At 41.1% G+C, this 19,617-nt stretch overlaps 1 protein-coding gene across 1 annotated transcript in view; it reads right to left on the bottom strand.

Moving 5' to 3' along the window:
- FANCM (FA complementation group M) overlaps positions 1–19,617 on the bottom strand; it is a gene marked incomplete at its 5' end in the record, with an annotated part of 71,813 nt that overhangs the window by 8,488 nt on the left and 43,708 nt on the right. Inside the window, 5 exons of the mRNA XM_040557800.1 lie at positions 1,305–1,442; positions 1,993–2,061; positions 2,169–2,245; positions 4,296–6,273; positions 18,970–19,122. Of these exons, the coding sequence (XP_040413734.1) occupies positions 1,305–1,442; positions 1,993–2,061; positions 2,169–2,245; positions 4,296–6,273; positions 18,970–19,122 (2,415 nt within the window). The remainder of the gene's footprint in view (positions 1–1,304; positions 1,443–1,992; positions 2,062–2,168; positions 2,246–4,295; positions 6,274–18,969; positions 19,123–19,617) is intronic.

Genomic DNA, 19,617 nt, shown 5'->3' with positions numbered 1-19,617 from the left:
ACCCTGGAATAGGCTTTCTGGAGAGGTGGCTGATGCCTCAGGGCTGTCAGTGCTCAGGAGGCATCTGGACAATGCCCTCATTAACATGCTTTAACTTCTGGTCCGCCCTGAAGAGGTCAGGCAGGTGGACTTGATCTTTGTAGGTCCCTTCCAACTGAACTATTCTAATTTTAATTCTAATTCTAATATTAAAAATATGCAACATAATGTGCCCTGGAGTCCAGATTACTGTAGTTGAGGAAACATATCTATGCATATTTAAGAGCTTTTCAACTTAATATGAATGTATGATAGTGGCCCGGCATCTTGTCCACAAGTTCCCAATGCAGCGACAGATTAAATGGTAAAATACTAACTTAATACTTAAGCTTTGGGGTAGGGGGAGTATTGCTGTCTTAGGACGTTCAAAACTGAAACCATTAGAGCAGGTGATATATTCATATGATATAAGGTCCTAACAGCGTAAGTTCTGGAAAAGTGCCTGAGCTAGGCTGCCTAATCTTTGAGTATCTCCTTACTTGTAATGTAAATTCTTATTTTGTTTCAGAACATTATTACGCAGGGACCTGCAGACTACTCTGAAGGTCACGTAATGGATGTGAGAATTAAAATCATTAGCCAGTGTTTCAAGATTTCATCCCTTAAGTTTGCTACAAACCTGTATGAAATAGCTATGACCCTCAATACTCCTAAACGATGACTTAAAAATAAACAACCGCTCCACTGCATACCTATCACTAAATAGTTGTACCATGAGATCCTACGTAAGGCTGTAAAATATATAAACACACATGCTCTAGAATGAATGTCTCTGACACAGTCTATTTTTGTCTTTTGGTTGTGGAACCATTGCTGTAATTTTCATGTTACTTTCTGTAATTTTCTTTTTTTTTTTTTTTAATAATTTAAATACAGACAAGTTAGGAAACATTTTGTTCATTCTTGCAGTTTGAACACAAAATAGACTCTCACTAATTCTCCCTCTGTCTCTTTTAGTTCAGTTTGGCACTGCTCATGTCCAAAGAAGCATTTTCGGAGGTGTTCAAGGCCAGGCTGGACGAGTCCCTGGGCAACCTGATCTAGTGGGTAGCATCCCTGCCCATGGTGGGGGGGTGGAACTACATGGTCTTTAAGGACCCTTCCAACCCAAACCACTCTATGATTCTATGCCTTTTCTGAACTAGATTTTGTTGTGTTGCAAACATGTACACTTATATATGTACATACATAATACATTACAACTTCAGTTCAAACTGCTGCACGTGTAAGCTTCAAAGTATTAAGAGAGATGTGAAATTCCATACCTTGCATGTAAAATCACTCTTGACCTTTTGACGTTTTGCACTTCTTCGCTGTTTCTTGTTATGTGCTGCTGAGCTGCTATTTGTGGGCCTACTTGAGTTCTTGTGAAAATCCAAGCTGTCATCACTGGACATGTCTGACTAGAGGAACATTTCACAAACTCTTCAATAAATAAGGCTAAGCAAGCAACATTATAATTACACAGTCATCCTTCAACATCTGCTTTTTTCTTAAGTAACACCCAATTTTTGTGATTGATTTGATACGGCAAAATGATGGAATAAAGCTAAGCATTTTATCAAAGTCCAAAATTGCACCTCTTCAGAAAAGAACAGAAAAACACATTATTGGGATGAAAAATCAGGCTAAATGTGGCATGAACATTTTTTGATTCAAAGCTTTGAGGAAGAAAGGTTATTTTACTGCCTTTCACAAAGAGAGAGGCTCTGCTCTCTTCCCTATAGCAATAATTCACTCCCAAACAACACCTACAAACACATCTTAGGAGACCTTGGGGATAAACTGAAGGAAGAAAAAAATTACATTCCAATACATCTTTGGTCAGATGGCATAAAGTATTTTTAATAAGAACACTTGCCTACCAACTGAAAAAAGAGTGAATGTTTAAAAATATCCTTCATAAACAAGTTTATGTTATTTTCCTTCTTCGTTACCAAAGCTCTTACTAACCATGTGAAGCGGGTGTCGACGTTTTCTGATGGCATGAATCGGTGATTCAAAATCGCTATCATTCGTAACCTATGTAAACAGAAATAAGTATAAATGCAAAGAGGATTTTTGGTTTGATGTTTGACTTTCTTGCTTTTTTGCTTCTCTTGTCTTTTATTTTCTCTATTAAGACTCACATCAGGAGACTTCAAAACATTTTTTTTTCTGTTTTTCCTCTGGAAAACAATCTCTTCTTCACTTTCACTGCTGGTTCCTACAGAAAAATAATAAGCAACATTGACAAGGATGTGTATTGTTCACAGTACAATATTGCTATAACTGAACAATCAAAACCTCTCTCTCTTATAAAAGTACCTACAAAGGAGATTACTTATTGATCTTTGTGGCAAATATTGCTCTTTTTAGCCTTGTTAATCAAAATAAACAATCTCCAGTTGAGATGTACAATAAATCCTACTTTCCTGGAGGTTATCTGAGAGGAAATGATTACCCCAGGCAGTACAGATACAGAAAAAGAGAGGTGAAAAATGAAAAATGGAGAAGAAGCCCTTAAAATTTGAGTAAGTGTTACACTTCTGGAAACATTTTGTAACACATACGCCTTTGGATGCCTGAAACAAAACCAGAACTCATCAAAAACTCCTCTTCTTAATTCAATTTTTCAAACAACTGCAGCCTTTTCTGTTTTTCCAAAGGACTGCCTTTGCTGAAGTACAACATATGAATATGACAACGGGAGCCAATGTGATCTGTGACATATGAGTGGAGAATGACGTGGATTGACTGACAACAAATTATGAAAAATACATTTTTTAATAATATACTGTTCCTAAAACAGAAAAGGACAGAAAGGGAGACGGAAGGGCGTAGTGCGGTGTTGGTGGTATCAGTGTGGTGCTGGTGGTACAGAGGTGACCATAGCACCTTCCAGGCACTTGGCCCGCCTTCGCTCCCTGGCCAACGAATGCAGTTACGATGTAGTGCTGGTGAACAGGGTGAGATCCAGCTGGTGACCGGTCACCAGTGGTGTTCCCCAAGGGTCGGTGTTGGGGCCCATCCTCTTTGATATCTTTATTGATGACTTGGACAAGGGGATTGGGTGCACCCTCAGTAAGTTTGTGGGTGACACCAAGTTGGGGGGGAAGTGTTGATCTACCAGAGGGTAGGGAGGCCCTGCAGAGGGACCTGGACAGGATGGGTCAACGGGCAGAGGACAATGGGATGAGGTTCAACATGGCTCAGTGCTGGGTCCTGCACTTTGGCCACAACAACCCCATGCAGTGCTACAGGCTTGGGGCAGAGTGGCTGGAAAGCTGTGCAGGGGAAAAGGATCTGGGGGTGCTGATTGATGCTCGCCTGAACACGAGCCGGCAGTGTGCTCAGGTGGCCAAGGAGGCCAACGGCATCCTGGTTGTGTCAGGAATAGTGCAGCCAGCAGGAACAGGGAGGTGACTGTCCCCCTGTGCTCTGCTCTGCTGAGGCCGCACCTTGAGTGCTGTGTTCAGCTTTGGGCCCCTCACTACAAGAAGGACATCGAGGCCCTGGAGCATGTCCAGAGAAGGGCTACGAAGCTGGTGAAGGGCCTGGAGCACAAGTCCTGTGAGGAGCGGCTGAGGGAACTGGGGGTGTTCGGTCTGGAGAAGAGGAGGCTCAGGGCAGACCTTATCGCTCTCTACAACTGCCTGAAAGGAAGGTGTGGGGAGCTGGAGATCGGCCTCTTCTCACAGGTAACTAGTGATAGGACTAGAGGGAATGGCCCCAAGTTGTTCCAGGGGAGGTTCGGGTGGAAAATGAGGAGACATTTCTTCTCAGAAAAAGCAGTCAGGCATTGGGACGGGTTGCCCAGGGAGGTGGTGGAGTCACCGTCCCTAGGGGTGCTCAAGGAAAGGTTGGACGTGGTGCCTAGGGACATGGTTTAGTGGGTGATATTGGTGTTAGGGGGATGGTTGGACCACATGATCTTGGAGGTCTCTTCCAACCTTAATAATTCTATGATGCTGAAATTTCCAAATAAAAATAGAATAGATCGTACAAACAGCTGATGTTTTCAAGACAATCCAGGTCTGTGCAGAAGTTATAACCAGAAAATGTTAAGCACTAGTTAGTTGTCATGCAACTAAACTAAAAGATTCTGGAAAGCCTCCTCATTGAGCTACCTTCTAGTATTAAAACCACTATTCTCTCTTCCTCACATCATAGCCACCTAAGTCAAAATACCTAGCTGAAGATGCAAAAGATACTGAAGTCAACATTATTTACTTAATCATGAAGGTATTAATTAACAGTACCGCTGCATTCCCTACCTTCAGCAGGACACACACGTGAAGTATGAATATTGGTATCTTTCAGGCATGCAGATCTTCCTAAAGGGGAATCAAGTGCATCCAAGGCCGAACTCTCAAAGTTCTGTCCACGTGAGCTTGTACCTACTTTATCTGTAGAATGAACACCTGGAATTTCCTCCATGACACTAGAGAAAACATTCACAGGAATTCTTTTGATAGCTTCAATATTCCTAACCCTTCCATATGGGGTAGAAAGGGAAGAAGCCAAGGCTTCAGGTGATCCACTTCTCATTCTGTTGCCTGACTTTGAGACAGGCCCTGCAGGGGTTGCATCCCCAGCCACTTCTGCATGACTCACATTACTACACTGGAATGGCAGTGGTGTGGAAATGTTTCTTCTCTCAAGGCTTTTGCAATCCCATTTTGGCAACATTTGAAATCTGCAGCGATCATTTAGTATTTTTTCTTTATCTTCAGTGACATCTGTGTGACTCTGTGAGGCACCATTTAATTCTGGGGTATTGTTCCTATTCATTTCATCTTCCAAGATTTCATTCTCACATTCTTCAATGGAAAATCCCAGATCAAAGTTAACAGAAAACAGTTCTTGAGAAGAGTCATAAAGATCGTTATTATCCAGACTCTGCTCAGTCACACTATCATCACCCACCATTTCCGTGGTTGTGATTTTACTGCTTACTTGCTGTTCCTTGCAGGTTTTGTCACCAGTCATACAGCACTCCCGTGAGGGAAGCCACTCAGAGCCTTGCACTGCAGCCGACGTGATAACATTCCCACCTGAACCTGACATGACAGAAGGCTCATTATTCACAGACGAAATTTCAGTATTTGTTTCATAAATGTGTTCATCTTCAAATAAATGTATACTCTTCTCTTCATCAATAATCACACTTCTCTTGTTCATTTCAAGGCATTCTTTATCTTCTTGAACCAAACATTTACTTGAAGAGTTATTTGCCAGAGTGTAATTTATTGTTAGAGTTTTCTTTTCAATTTCTGTCAATTCCTCATTGTCGAACATGCTATCAAAGCTGTCACTCCAGTGAAGCCCCTCGACTTTGTCAGCAGCAGTCTGCAAAGGTGATACAGTTTTTGAAAAACAGGTATTTACAGAAGCACACAAGTCATTGGTGGCTTTCAGTTCAGGATTTTCAGAGGGCAGGAGTGAATGATCAACTTCTGACGAAGCAGGAAAGTCTTTGTCCTGCAGTCTCTCTGAATAACTATTGGAAATAGCTTTTTGAAAAGGGCGTATTGTTTCTTCACTTCTCACCATTTTTTCAAAATCATAAAGTTTATTCAAAGGGGGAGGAGACTGTGATAAAAGCCTTTCCACACTGGAAAATACTCCTTCCAACCAAGAAGACTCTTCAGATGACCTCACAGGCACAAACAAATCCAAGTATGATTCAGGAAGATAAAATAAGTCAGAGGACACAGGTGATTTCTCAGCTGTGAAGCTACTGCAGCCCAAATCCGCATGGTTCCTCCCCAGTGAACAACAGGCTTTACCTACAGTTTCGTATTCCTTTATTGCTGCACTTTCATGAATTGTGGTACTTTCACTGTTGTCACATAAGTCAATAAAGTCATTTAAGTCAAATGTCACCTTCTCTATTTCCTCATCCTTTTGATTGTCCTGGTCAGTGTATTCAACCTGAGTGAGCCTCCTTGCTGAGTAAGACTCTGAAGCATTTAAATCTGTAGACAACACAGGCACTTCCGAATTCAGCCCCGAAGTTCTTTTGGGAATCTTTGTGGTTATTTTAAATATGGAAAATAATTCACTCTCGTTATCCTTTACATCAGGTAGAAATGGTTTTACTTTTGATCTGTGTGCCGTGTCTTTTCTGGATGAATGTGCTTTCTGATCAGATGTGGAGTTGGTCATGGAAAGAAGACTTTTATTCCTTTGAACATTAACATCTTCGATACGTAAGTGAGGCTGAAGCTCCAGCTCATAGCTGCAATCTCCCTGGTGAAAAACACAGTGTAATATTGACTATAAATACATAATATTTGCAAGGACTTGCCATGAGGATATTTAAAATAAGTGGCAAAGTTTCTTTCTACTCCCCAGCATTATCAGAAAGAAAAAAAAAAAAAAAAAGGAAGTGCTTTGCATTTAAGGTCACAGCTTTCAAACGAAGCATTTCCTGGCTGCTGAGCTGCAAATCCATGCTTGGGTAGTCACACCTCAATGTTTTAGGAAGACCAAAAAATACCGTGCATAAATATCAATTGCATTTAACAGAGCTGCAATGCTCAGCACCCACCACTGTGCCTCTACGCCATTCTCAGAGCATTAACAATAAGCAACTCTTTGCTAACAAACTGTGCAAGGTATTGTCTCCTCAGCCTAATACTAGCAGGCTCTAGTTCTGGGAGGACTAGGAAATTGAGAAAGGTGGTAGGAGCGGAAGAAAACCTTATTCAAGGAGCGTGTGAGCCTAGAGTTCTCTGTTCTCTTCGTACTACTGTTCATAATTCGGCTATTGCCATTGATGCCATCGCACGTTAAGAACTTCTCAGTTACATACTCTGAACATCAATTTTTCCACGGATGCTTACTAATCTTCTGTTTGTAAATGCACTGACCTAGGCAACCAACTCTTTAAAAAACACGGCTGAAAAAAGAACAGTAGGCTTTGACATCACTCCCAGCTAAGGGAGCTAAGAGAGTCCTTCTCACTCTCTCTTTGAAATGAAGTTTGCAAAATAAGCATGCAATCTCTAAAAGAAACAGTAAAGACCAAATGAAGCTCTGATAGCAATAGTTTGAAGTGCTCTTTCAAAGTTCAAATCTGCTTCACAAATTAAAACAAAACAAATCAAAACAAACAAACAACAACAAAAAAACTACAAATGGAGAAATAAGATCAAAACAGAAGGTACAATTATTTTCTGACAGTTCAGTCAGATGAATCTCCAGATGCCTTAATCCCTGCAATAAAACAAGGTGCATTTACACTGGATGACAAAACTGACCGTTACAATAAGAGGTGACAAGTAACATCCTCCAAAGTCTTCCCAGATATAAGCTGTAAACAAGGTCCTTGCAGTCATAAACTCCTGAACCCTCCTCATTGTCCCAAGAGAATATTATTAGAGAAGGTCTACTTCAGCTTGTGCAGGTCATGATGATGTTCACTATTCAAACTCCCACATCTCTATCTTCCAGCTGCATGTATTAGCCATTTAAGCAATGCACAGGCTCTTCTCCCATGGACATAAACCCTGGTCTTCATTCGCAGAGAACATGACTTTCTCTTTCTCCAACAACCGGGCTCTGCCCACTTGAGCAGTTAGGAAAGTTTCCAGAGCTGTTTAAGAGATGACTCTGACACACCAACTTCTTGCTAAAGCTGGGACCCCTGGGACCACTTGGGCAGCTCTTCCAAAAGAGATTGTGAAGAAATTGGACTTGCTGATCTTGAAGGTCTTTTCCAACCCAAATGATTCGATGATTCTAAAAATTACACCGTCAGAGCTGCCACAGACGGCATACCTGGAGCTGCTGTTAAACCGACCTCTACTGCCTGACTCCCTACAGGAGCCAGAGAAGTCAATTGTGGAAAACAAGGTTTGAAAAGTACTCTGTAGTCACTCTGCCTATCCCACTGCACAAGGCAGAAAGATCAATACCTACATTTACTGCTGGTTGGTTTATCCAGCAGTATTCCCGAAAATAGTCGCGGCTGAGGTTCCAAGCTGCCTTCCGTACATTTGAAAACTGATCCCATCCTAACACAGCTTTGGATACTCTCTGGACGCAGTAGATAAAGCATACTATCCGGAAGTAAGAGTACTTTTTTCACTCTCAAACATTTAATAATAAATCAGTATTTATTATTTTGGATTTTAACACTAACTTCACAAAGAGGCCACAGAAAGGACCATATGCAGAATAACTAAGGACGAATCAGCGTACAGCTGTTTTGGGGTCGGGGCACAGCTGGTTACAAATCCTGTTTACAGCAATGACATCTGTGTCTCAGTGACATAGTGTGCAATTTCTGTAAGGTCAGCACAGGAGAATGAGTAGAGCAGGGGGAAGAAGTTCAATTGCTGGAGATTCATTTGTACAGAGCCACAGAACAGCCAGTCCATTTGTCACTACAAAAGATGTTACTCAGTTGCTGCACACCTACTGCCTGTGCTTAGGCTATCTGTTCATAAACGAGGATACCCAAAGGAACTAAAAGTTAGGATTTCTCACAAAGAGCAGAAAAGGAGATCCCCAGACTACAGATGCTGACTTATAAGAAGTCTTACAGTCAAAACAGTGAAGAAACAATTAATATGAAAGGGTTTGAAGATGATTTTGATATTGTAGGTCCGAAATGATTATTTTCACTCAAGTTCAGCCAAAAAAAAGAACCAAGATATGGAAGTCTCCAGATAAAATCAAAGAGCAGTAACAAACAACAAGCAACGAGACCTGGTCAAATTAACTTTACATATGTCCTCTGAGGAGTTTACGTATTTGGTTGACAGGGTAACGGTGCTGATAATGATATGTTTTAGATTTATGTAAGTAATGACTGAATGCTGCACAATATTTTGATTAAAGTATCCAAGCATTGTAAAACCACAACATATATTAAATGGATTAAAGATTGATAAGCTGCCAAACCACTAAACTATATTGAAACAGAAGTAGGTGATGTTCTTCTCTGCCCAATGCACTTCTAAGCGATGTAGCTCAGACCATCGTAGGCCCTACAGTGTTTCATATTTTTTAAGCAACCCAAAATAAACCAACCTAAACAGTAATTAAAGCTGCAGGAAAAGATGAGGGTTCTAAAATGGTAATTCAGATCACAACTGGACCAGAGGTAAACCAATTAAGAGCAAATCATTTAAATGTTAACACGATGAAACAAAGAGTTACACGTTTAGGAGTAGTAATAAGTAAAAGGACAGTATCATGTCATCCAAAGGACCTAAAGAAATTCATAAACAAAATTCCTGAATTGATAATGGTTGGTATGTAATCTCTTGCTTACATACGTAGGGATCTAGAAGGTGGCAAATGTGATGCCATTTTTTTAATGGTCAGGGATAGATTTGGGAAGCTATAGGTTGCTAACTGTATACTGAATAAATTAGTAGAAGCTCTAACAGATAATATAGTTTCTGGATGAGTCTTCTTCAGAGGAGTCAATATTACTTTTGAAAACAAAAACAAACAAACAAACAAAACAACCAACCTTATAAACCCATATAGACCATTAGATTCCTTTGAAGTGACCAACAAGCAAAGAAGTTGGGATGCTCTCATGCACACAGTCTTCCTGTTTTCCAAATGGTTTCCAAAAAAAGTCCCTGCTGAAATCTTTAAAACCACCAGCAGAGACCAAAACAGGCAAATTTCTTGCATGGATAAGTAACTGTACAAGACAGAAAGTTGGAGTGAAGAGCTGTTGCAGTGAAGAACTTTATTAGGCCACTGCTTATACCCATGCTTCCACTGTAACTTGAACACTACACGTAGGTCTAGTCCCCCTTCTCAAAAATGGTTTTGTAGAACTGGCAAAGTTCAGAGAACAGAAGCAAGAATAAACAGTCATTTCCATATAAGCTACTAGAAAGGCCTCTGTCTTCAGGGCTCAGACCCCACCTCATCTATTCTTGATAGGCTTTAAAAATAGCCAAGATACAGAAAAAATCATTTTTGTGCTTAAATTTGTATGTTACAGGAGTTCCATCCTTTACTAGAAGCCCAACGTATGTTCAGCACAACTATACTAACAGGAAAACAACCAGCCATATCTAAAAATCTTATCTAGCCGTATTTACATTTATGCAGATTTATTCTCTAAAATTTCCTGGCTAGCCAATGTATGTAAGCACAGCAATTAAAGGAAAAAACAAAGAGGGAGAAAAAAAAACATCTAGCAGAACTGCTGTGTGTCAGGACAGCAGTCCGGAAGATGAATTTCGCATCTAGGACAAACGCTGGTAACCTAATTCCAGGCTTACACGGAGTTATATAACTGTTCTACTTCAACTTAGTCGTTCAAAACACTTTCTCCCAGCAAGTCTAGTGAATACTGACGGAGTGAGAGGACAAAGCTGTAATTATCACAATGCAGCTGGGATATGTACAACTTGTAGAATCTTAAATTTGCTGTTCAGCTCTTTCATAGACTAGTGAGCTCCAGCATGTAGCAGCTAGTCAGCAAATAGGTCATGCACGAGCAGAAACAGGCACCTCACTGATGTTGTTATACTAAACCAATAACCCTGCTTAGAGTACTGATTCAGTACAAAAAGCAATAGGTTTCTTAATACAGAACATAAAAAGGAAAAAGGAAACTTAAGATATTAAAATCTTCATTATTATTATGTATCTGTATGTTTTCCAGCACTTAAATTTAAATGTATTGCTAATGTCAAAGTTACAATTAACTCATAAACTACTTCAGATGTGCATTTTCTAGTAAGACTGATGTCTGTCCAAACCATAGTGATATTTATTTTGATATTTTAAAATGAAAAGATAAGTCAATAAGCATACACGATATAGATGTTAACAATTATAACTTCTCTAACTGAACCCTTTATTACAACTGAAGCAAAAGCAGCATGAACAACCGGCTTTGAAGTCTGCTCTGACACCAGACAGAAAAAACTATTTTCAGAACTGCTTTTAGTTAGATCTAGGGAAGAAAGGCTTTTGGATTTTTCACTTTCATACTGAGTGCTAAATCCCGACGAGTAAACACTGCCAATGTAGTCACACGGGTGTCTTCTCTGGTTAGCTTATGGTTTAGGGTGAATACCAGTAATAATTACAACAACAAGGCTGGTGGTTTTCCCACTGCGTTTTTCACAAGCAGGTAGAGCAGATATCAAAGCAGCAGATTGCAATCTGCTTGATTGACAAGAGGTTACACATTTATCCTCACAGGTAATCATTTGATCCCTTAATACTCAAGGGAAAACCCCTTCCTCCTCATGTGGAAGACCCTTTCATGTATTCTGAGACACAAAACCATGCCTCGAATGCTCTCAGCCATGACCATTCTCCCCTCACTCCCCATACTTCTTTTCAAGGTTTACAAACATTTCTTAGGATATAATTATTGCTTTGAATTTAATGGATATTTTAACACGCTCACTGAGGAAGATAAAGCACACCTCAAAGAGATGCATTCAGTTGTAATGGAAGACTTCTGGAGGACAGAGGAATCAGTGTGCAGTTCTCCTCCAAATCCTTTCATTCCTACAAAAAGAGCTTCTGCCTTTCGGGAATCCTGCACAGACGCTTGGCAAACTGGGCTGCACATAATAAAATACTGTGTTCCTCTCCCTTTTTTAAGCCATTTACAGATAGGTTAAACAATTTTGATGCCTATGTGATTTCACTGATAACGTCTCCGCCATCTGAGTGTTGGGCATACCTTTTAGGAACTGGTTAATCAACAGAATTATCAATCCCTCCTATTCCATGAGTGCGTAGTCTCTGGAAGAGACTGCAGGAAGAAATGCTGTCAAAAACTATTTTTGGAAGTTCAAGTTTATTATATGCACCAAATGGCCCTTAAAAATATCCTTAGTTGATTCATCAGAGGAGCCCAATGGACATAGAAACCACGACTTCCCTCTACAAAAGCTGTGATATTTCTCCTCCTGACGATAACATTATTGACGTATCTAGCAGTTTTCTCCTCCTGACGATAACACTATTGATGTATCTAGCAGTGCTGGTGCTGTTCAGGTTTCAGGCAGCTTCCCTGGAATCAGTCAGCCACAAACTCCCTCTCTTGCAGCCACGCAAACCCCTATGCAAACCCAGAGTCCGTCTGACCCCTCGCACTCCTGCAACACCCGTGCTGAGCTAAGGGCTGGGAACTCTTGATGGGACACCATCTGCTCCTGTTTGGTACCAACTGGCTACTATTCATTCATCTGCTTATGCTTATTTTATTGACATTGGAGAGAGCATGGATAGATCAGAGTTGACATTTGCTAGTTGACTTCCTTATATCAATCTGCTGCCACCCCCACCCCCAAACCTCATCAAATAAAACAATGAAACAGAACAGCAAAAATGAACAGTACCAAAACCCACAAATCAAGAGCTCTGGCACGTGCTCTGCTACTGTCCTGACGGCAGGGAGGAAGATCAGGAGTGCACCCGCAGTAATAAAAACTCACAAAAGGCAGGCAGAGAGCTGTACAACGATGTTATGAACATCATACCATAGAATGCCCCCAAAGCCGCTCCTGTCTGCAGATTTAAGCTAACAGCCATATATCTATCACATGCTTTGCATTTAATTGCTTTCCATAAGCTACAGCGTTATGCCATGTTTTCCTGAAAACTGAGACCGTGTAAGTTAGGAGGAACGAGTATTTCTGGCTGGTATGCCTGGACCTGAGGAGACTTTCAGGCAGCAGCGCACAGTACCAGCGAGTCGCCCCTAAACACAGCAGGTACGTTACCTCAAAGTAACCCAGCTAAGCCCTTCCAGGTGCCACACAACCCGCTCAGTCCCCTTGTCCCTTTCACAGGGGTGACAGCCCAGCATCCTTTGCCTAATCGCTCTGCTGGGTTCTCACTGTGCACACAAAACCCTACAGGACCATTAAACACAAAGCACCTGCAATTAAAGGTTTGAACCACCGAAACAAGGTCTTAATTATAGCTCAGGCTCAAACCATTTGGCAACAAGATCAGAGGAATCAATATGGCACAAGGAAACTCTTTTAATTAGGGAGCGGAGATCTGTGGCCCTGCGGGCTCTCCCCGGCAGCCCTGCTGTCTGCGAGCACAGCAAACACGCGCCCACCCTCACCCTGGGGCGCGCGTTCCCCTCGGGTGTCTCTGCAGTGCAAACACGCGGGGACCCCTCTGCAGAACTTCTGGTTGGGAACGCCGGGACAGGGTGCTTGCCTTACCTGTTCTCTGGGGTGTACGACAGCTTTGGCGCCCCGACAGTAGAGAGTCACCCACAGCTCAAACCAAGAGTTCCAGAAGCTTCTGAGGGTACGCCATGAACCCCGCAACCAAACGTCATGTGCGGTCTGTTATTTGTTGCTGGCTGGCAAGAAGTGCTGCACATCTCAGACCAGGTTCTTAACCAGAGACAAAGGATTGCCAACAAGGCCTACAAAGCTACCCTTTTCATTGCCCTTATTTGAATATTTTTAACTTTGATTCAGTATCTCCTGGTAAAAAGTCAGTAGGAATTACCGTACTCCCCCCAGACATGTTTGATTTAACCTCACAATCAGGGAGAGTATCTTCAGGTTCTTTGGAAATTCAGGGTATTCCAGGAGAATTTTCCCCTTGGTCTGGCACTTCACCTCATGAATCTCCAGCTGGTTAGGGCTGGAAGGGACCTTACCCTAAAGACCCCTCTCAATCCCACTGTCCCTGCCACCGACAGCGCTGTTAATCAGCGTTACCAGGTGTCAAACTGCCCTGACTGAACTTCCGATTGCCAGGTTTGGAGCGGGAAATGGAGACTCATGGTAATAGTTCCACATGCGACAACATTATGACTTTTAAAAGTCATTATCAATTGCCTACCTCCCAGAAAAAAATGCACTTGCACTTCAGCATTTCCTGTTACAAATCCTCAGAATCTTGGTCAAATGCAATTTCAATAAAAACGATTACTTTGCCCTGACCTTATTTCCAAAGAGTACAGTTTAATTTTCAAAAATGCTTAAAAGCTATTGAATTATTTTGCATAAGGACAACTTGATTTGTTACCACGTTACACAAAAATCCATGCTTGTAGTTAGTAGAAAATCCAATCCCATCTGCCCGGTCCTTGTTGCTGTAGCGATAAAGCCACGCAGGCATTAAGGGCTTTTCTGCAGAGGGTGTGCCTGTTGCAGGGCTCCTATCTGGGATTTCTTTTTTTATTTGCTTTCAAATATGCCAAATTTCTCCCTGAGTTATTAAAAGCACATAAATGCAATACAAATAGAATTATTCCAAACATTTTCACTTCTATTTAAAAATATCTAAGCCTTTTAATCAAATTTTTAAATCTTATGCAAAACACAACTGCATAGGAGATTTCTTGGAAACTTTAATGAATGAATAAAAGGAAAAGAAAACTACAGTGCTGAATTCCTGAGCAGTCTTCCACAACAGAAAATACCCATAAAGAACACACACACACACCCTCAGCTGGCTGATGTTATTACTAATCTCTGAATGAGATTCTTCCCAAGAAATAATTAGTGCATCAGAAATTTCCAGATCATTGGGTTATTCATATTAAAATAACAGTTTGGCTGGTTTTATATTTTATCCCTAAGTAAGAAAATAATCAATAAAACAGTGGTTTGAAGTTCAATATCCCGGTTATTTAAGGAAATAGCTTTGACTTGTATCTGTCTTTATCCCTCTGCTATTAAGAACTGTAAATGAACGTCAGACAGATTAGCAGTGATATATTTGGCTATAGAATATTTATAGTAGGAACTTGGATGCACATTACACACAGAGCCTGCAAAAACCTGTGAATCACTGATAAAACAGTATTGTTTCTATCCATTCATTTTCATACCAGACAAACATGTTAGGCAGATTTTTTACAAGCTTAACTTCTGTTACAGGTTGATTTCCCAGAGGCTGATGTAATACCCCTTTATCCTCTCCTCATGCTTATTAATAGCATTTGCGACAATTTCAAAACACACCCAAATACCAAAGTAAGGTGAAACTTAGGAAAATTTCTATTTGCTACAGCAAAAATCTTCACCAAGAATGCCTAGGTCAAAGTAGTGTAGAAAACAGCAGGCTGGAATTAAGAATAGCCAGACTGGTGTCCTTATGCCGAGTATACGCAGCGTGTCTGCGGACACGTTAACCCAGGCACCGCACGAGCACGTTGTGCTGGTGCAGGAGGCACTGTTGCTGAGAGCAGCACGCTTGTCCCCGCACTGCCTGTGCCTTCAGCAAGCACAGTGCATCCCAGGGGTCTCACTGTGAAGGGGAACAGGGCACTAAAGAGGGTTGAAATCAAATCTGGCAGAAAAGCATTATTTTGAACCTCACGATTTTCCCAATCCCATGCTTAACTGAAGTGCTCGTGGAAGTACAGTGGCAGAAAAGTGCATGGGGCCGGTGTTTGACAGCCCTGCGCTTGCCAACACACGCAGCCCTTTTGGCAGGTGCAATGTTGCCCAGCACAGCCAGTCACACCTCGGCAGGACCAGAATCAGGAACACAGCCAAGACACATACCCACCTATAAAAACATGCCTTAATAGCAACGCAGAAATTCAAAACATTGCCTACAAATCTGAATTTCGTTTATTATGCTCTACTTAGGCATTTTTAACTAATATTTTCTTCTACAAAAAAAAATATTTTCTTCTACAAATAAAGATTCTACAGCAAGAATAAAAACAGTGGAGCAGTTTCTGCTGGCAAAGTAAATTAACCCTGCCTCCCTGCACGTCTGGCTATAGGCAACATGGCACAGTTTTTGGCAAAGCTTGCTTAATTTTTGAAAGATCCTGACATGCACAATTTTATATGCAATCATGTCAGGAATGATGCAAAATACTCTATCATAAGGAAAATCTATATGTGTGAAGTTAAAATGCTACATTAATCTTATATTTATTCCAGTTTTAAATTTAGAGTACAAACTTCAAATCAAACTAGCAAATACAAGTTTTTAAAGGAATATCCCAACAAGCACACAAAACATATAGGGATGAAGAATTCAAGGCTGCCCTTTATGAAGATGTTACCTGGCTACATGGGCAGGAAAAGCGCAGCAGACGTTGTTTACCTTGACTTTAGTGAGGCTTTTGACACAATCTTATAGCTAACCGTGTGAGATACAGTTTGATCAAAGGATGAGGACTGGTATGAAGTCCAGACAGTGGCTAGTTGCTAGGAGTCCTTCTCAGAGGTTTTTGCTATTTAACATTTCTATTACTGACCTTGACTGCAGGTGCTGAGTGCACCTTCGGTAGGTCTGCAGATGATGCCAGGAGAGGGGAAGCAGGTGACACACTTTAGGACAGGGTCAACAGGATGACAGAAACCTCAAGACAGAAAAATGAGACAGCAGTGTGCCCTTGTGGCAACAAAGACGAACGCATCCGGGCTCCATTGGTAAGACTGCTGCCAGCAGGGCAAGGGAAGTGATTGTTCTCCTCCGCTGAGCACCTGGGGCACCCGATGTGGAGCATTTGGTCCAGTTTTAGTCCCCCAGTACAAGAAATACCTCATCAGATTGGAGCAAGTCCAGCCATGCCACCAAGACTGTCAGAGGGCTGGACCACATTAGGTACAAGGCAACAAGTTCCTTGTGCCAAAGGAACTCAGCCTTGAGAAGAGAAGAATCATAATTCCGCCTTCAGTTATCTATTGAAAGAAGTATACAGGAAGGCTCTTTGGTCTGATTTGCTCTAGAGTTGTATCCTCTTTCCTCTGCATGCATTTTCTGAGGCACCAGAACTGAAGCTGTAGGAAGACTGAACTAGGACAAGACTGGTACTAAGGAAAACAAAACAACCTTCTGCAAACTCACACATCCTCTCAGGCTAGCAGTATGGAAGATTGTTCTCTTTCAAATTGCAGGGCAGCAACTTTGTTCTGGTGTAATCCTCCTGATGAGTAAGGACTGCCACAACTCAGTGACTGGTCCAAGGCGATTTCAGTGTAAACAGAACATACAGCCTGCACGTCCCTTCTCTTTGGTGAACGTCAGTGGGAACACAGCCTGTCTTGGGAAGACTATTACTGCTTCTCAGAGAAGTCAAAGCTGACTTAAGAAAATTAAGAAAATATTAATAAAACTTTAATGCAAGAAATCACCATCAATAATGACAAAATAAATTAAAACATTGCATCTTTGTTTTTGTGAAAAAAAATATGATGAAGCTTTGAAGTCCTTGAACCTTGACAATTTGGTGTAGATATAACAAACAGACCAAGAACCACTTATGTTTGAAAACTGGGTGCCAGTGCTGATTACAGCTTCTGCCTTGTGAACCTTGCCAGATATAGTCAGAGTTACAGTAAGTGCTTTGTTTTTCTGTATAAGAATTCAACAGGGTGGAGCAATGTGTCATGTTGTAACCTCTCATATTCAGCGGAGACACTGGAAGGTGTTTTCAGCATGCCAATGGCATCCAGTTATGCACTTCTCCTCTAACTGGTGAGAAAGTTCAGCGTCTCCACCTATGACTAGTTAAGACAGATCAGAGAAAGCTGGCTGAAAATCAATCCAGATCATGCCTGAAATGCTGAGCTAGGAAGAAGGTGAATGAGGTAACAGGTAGTCCCACTCTTTTGGAAGCAAGAACGTTATTTACAAGACATCATGATTAGGCTGATATTTAGCTGTTAAATTAGAAACAGTGGAAGCCAACTGTTTATCACTTGTTATCAATGAACGGCAATACCCCTTCCTTTCTGACACAGATCTTCCAGCATTTTCCAAGAATGTGAAAAGGCTCCATTCGCAGCTTCTCTGCTGCGCTGCCATGTCTTGTACACGGGACTGATCTGAAACACTTGGGAGAGAGAGCTTGTGTGCCACGATGGCACAGGGCAGCGTGATTTCTGAGCAAACACCGCACACAAGGCAGCACCATGCCCCGTGCCTACGCCTATGCTATGCCATCATCATGCTAAGCAACATCTAAGGTGATGGCCATAAAGCTATCGTGTTGGGCCCTGCTTGATGAGGGAACATCCTCTCTGTTCACTGTTCAGTAGACAGCAGAGGCGGTTGGGCTGGGCTGTCTGGTCCCAGCGAGGGACAATAGGCAGACACATCTCTATTAAAAGTTTTCTAAAAGCAAGTGTTAGATACTGTGCTTTGCTTACAATTTTCTGCATCTGTTTTAGGGGAATACTGACGACTCACTTGGCAACTAACCAATTTGCTCTACAGGTTATTTTATAGGTGCCAGGTGTTAGTTTAGCACCTACCACAACTCTGAAGACACTTGGGAACCTGAACAGCCTTCTGGTAGCAGTACACTTTCAGTAAGGGAACTTAAGTCACAAATGCTTCAAATGTCTGATTTGGTGGTGGGGAGTGAAGTCCTCCATCAGAAGAAGAATTCTAAATTTTTTAACTGTTTCTTTGTCTTTTGAATTCCTTCAGCTCTGTACACCTGAACACCCCTGTGAAATCCTCTCTCTCTGGCGATATGCTATTGACCCAAGCCAGAGAACACAGACTCTCAAAGAAGTCAAGAATGCCATTGTCCTGTGATGGAGAAGCTTATCCTAGCTCTAAAAGTCTATTTACAAATTTCTATTAATACACTTTCCTAGCAAGGAGTACAACTACAATATCTCTATTCTCTTCCTTGGTTAGTCTAGTTATTCAGGAAACTCTGGCAGCTTAGCAACAGATTCTGATGACCTAGAAAACTTCAACACAAGAAAAAGCAGTATGTATAGAACTGGAGGGAAAACAGTAAGTGTTTTTAAACAACTTCTGTGGAGAAGATTAAGAATTATATAACACCAGTGGGAGACATTTTTGAAACAAAATTAAAAGCACGTTATCCATTTCTTAATGAATAACATAGCCCCACACAAACATTTCCCCACTTTTTATTTCAACTAACCAGACAGAATTAGAGCACTCATTATTTAAGTATTATAACTGTGCATTAAATACATGTGCATGCTTACAGACAGACAAATGTAAATATCTCACCTGTTCATGTCTCATCTGTTCTATCATTTCCATAACACTAATAAAATGGTAACAACGATCTGAGTGGTCAACCATACTTGTAGGAAAAGGACGATTCTGCCAAATTCTCCACTCAGACATAGAAAGTTTATGAGTTCCCTCCTCTTCAGGCTTCTGCAGTTTAAAATTAAGATTAGCAAGGAGATTTTAGTTAAGAAATTGTTCAGCAAAACCAATTCCTACCTCTCTGCCAGGGACAATAAACACCCTGAATGTAGGACAGCACCTGAACATTATCACAAATGTTTAAGTCCAGTCTAAAACAAACAATAAAAAATACAGGCTGTGTGTTGTCAGAGCTGTTCATGAAATACAGGTTGTTTTAAGTAGTAAAATGGCATAAAAACTCCATTTTTTTTTCCCCTCTGGATCAGAAAAGAGCTTGTAAAACTTGAATTTTCTACCAGTAACACTTTTATAGTTATTTAAACAAGGTAATGAAAAGCTGTGATACAATACCATCATGAATACAGCATCCTGCCTGAAATTCTTAGAAGCAGGAGCAGAACTTATTGGATACTGGGAGATTTTTTCCTTCTATTTTTAATAGACGGACCTAACCTCAAAAACTCATTTCAAACATCTAATTCCTAAATTCTTAACTTCAAA

Source organism: Cygnus olor, chromosome 5 (genome assembly GCF_009769625.2).
Source record: "Cygnus olor isolate bCygOlo1 chromosome 5, bCygOlo1.pri.v2, whole genome shotgun sequence".
Taxonomy (NCBI): Eukaryota; Metazoa; Chordata; class Aves; order Anseriformes; family Anatidae; genus Cygnus; species Cygnus olor.
This window is presented reverse-complemented; position numbering and strand designations above follow the sequence as displayed.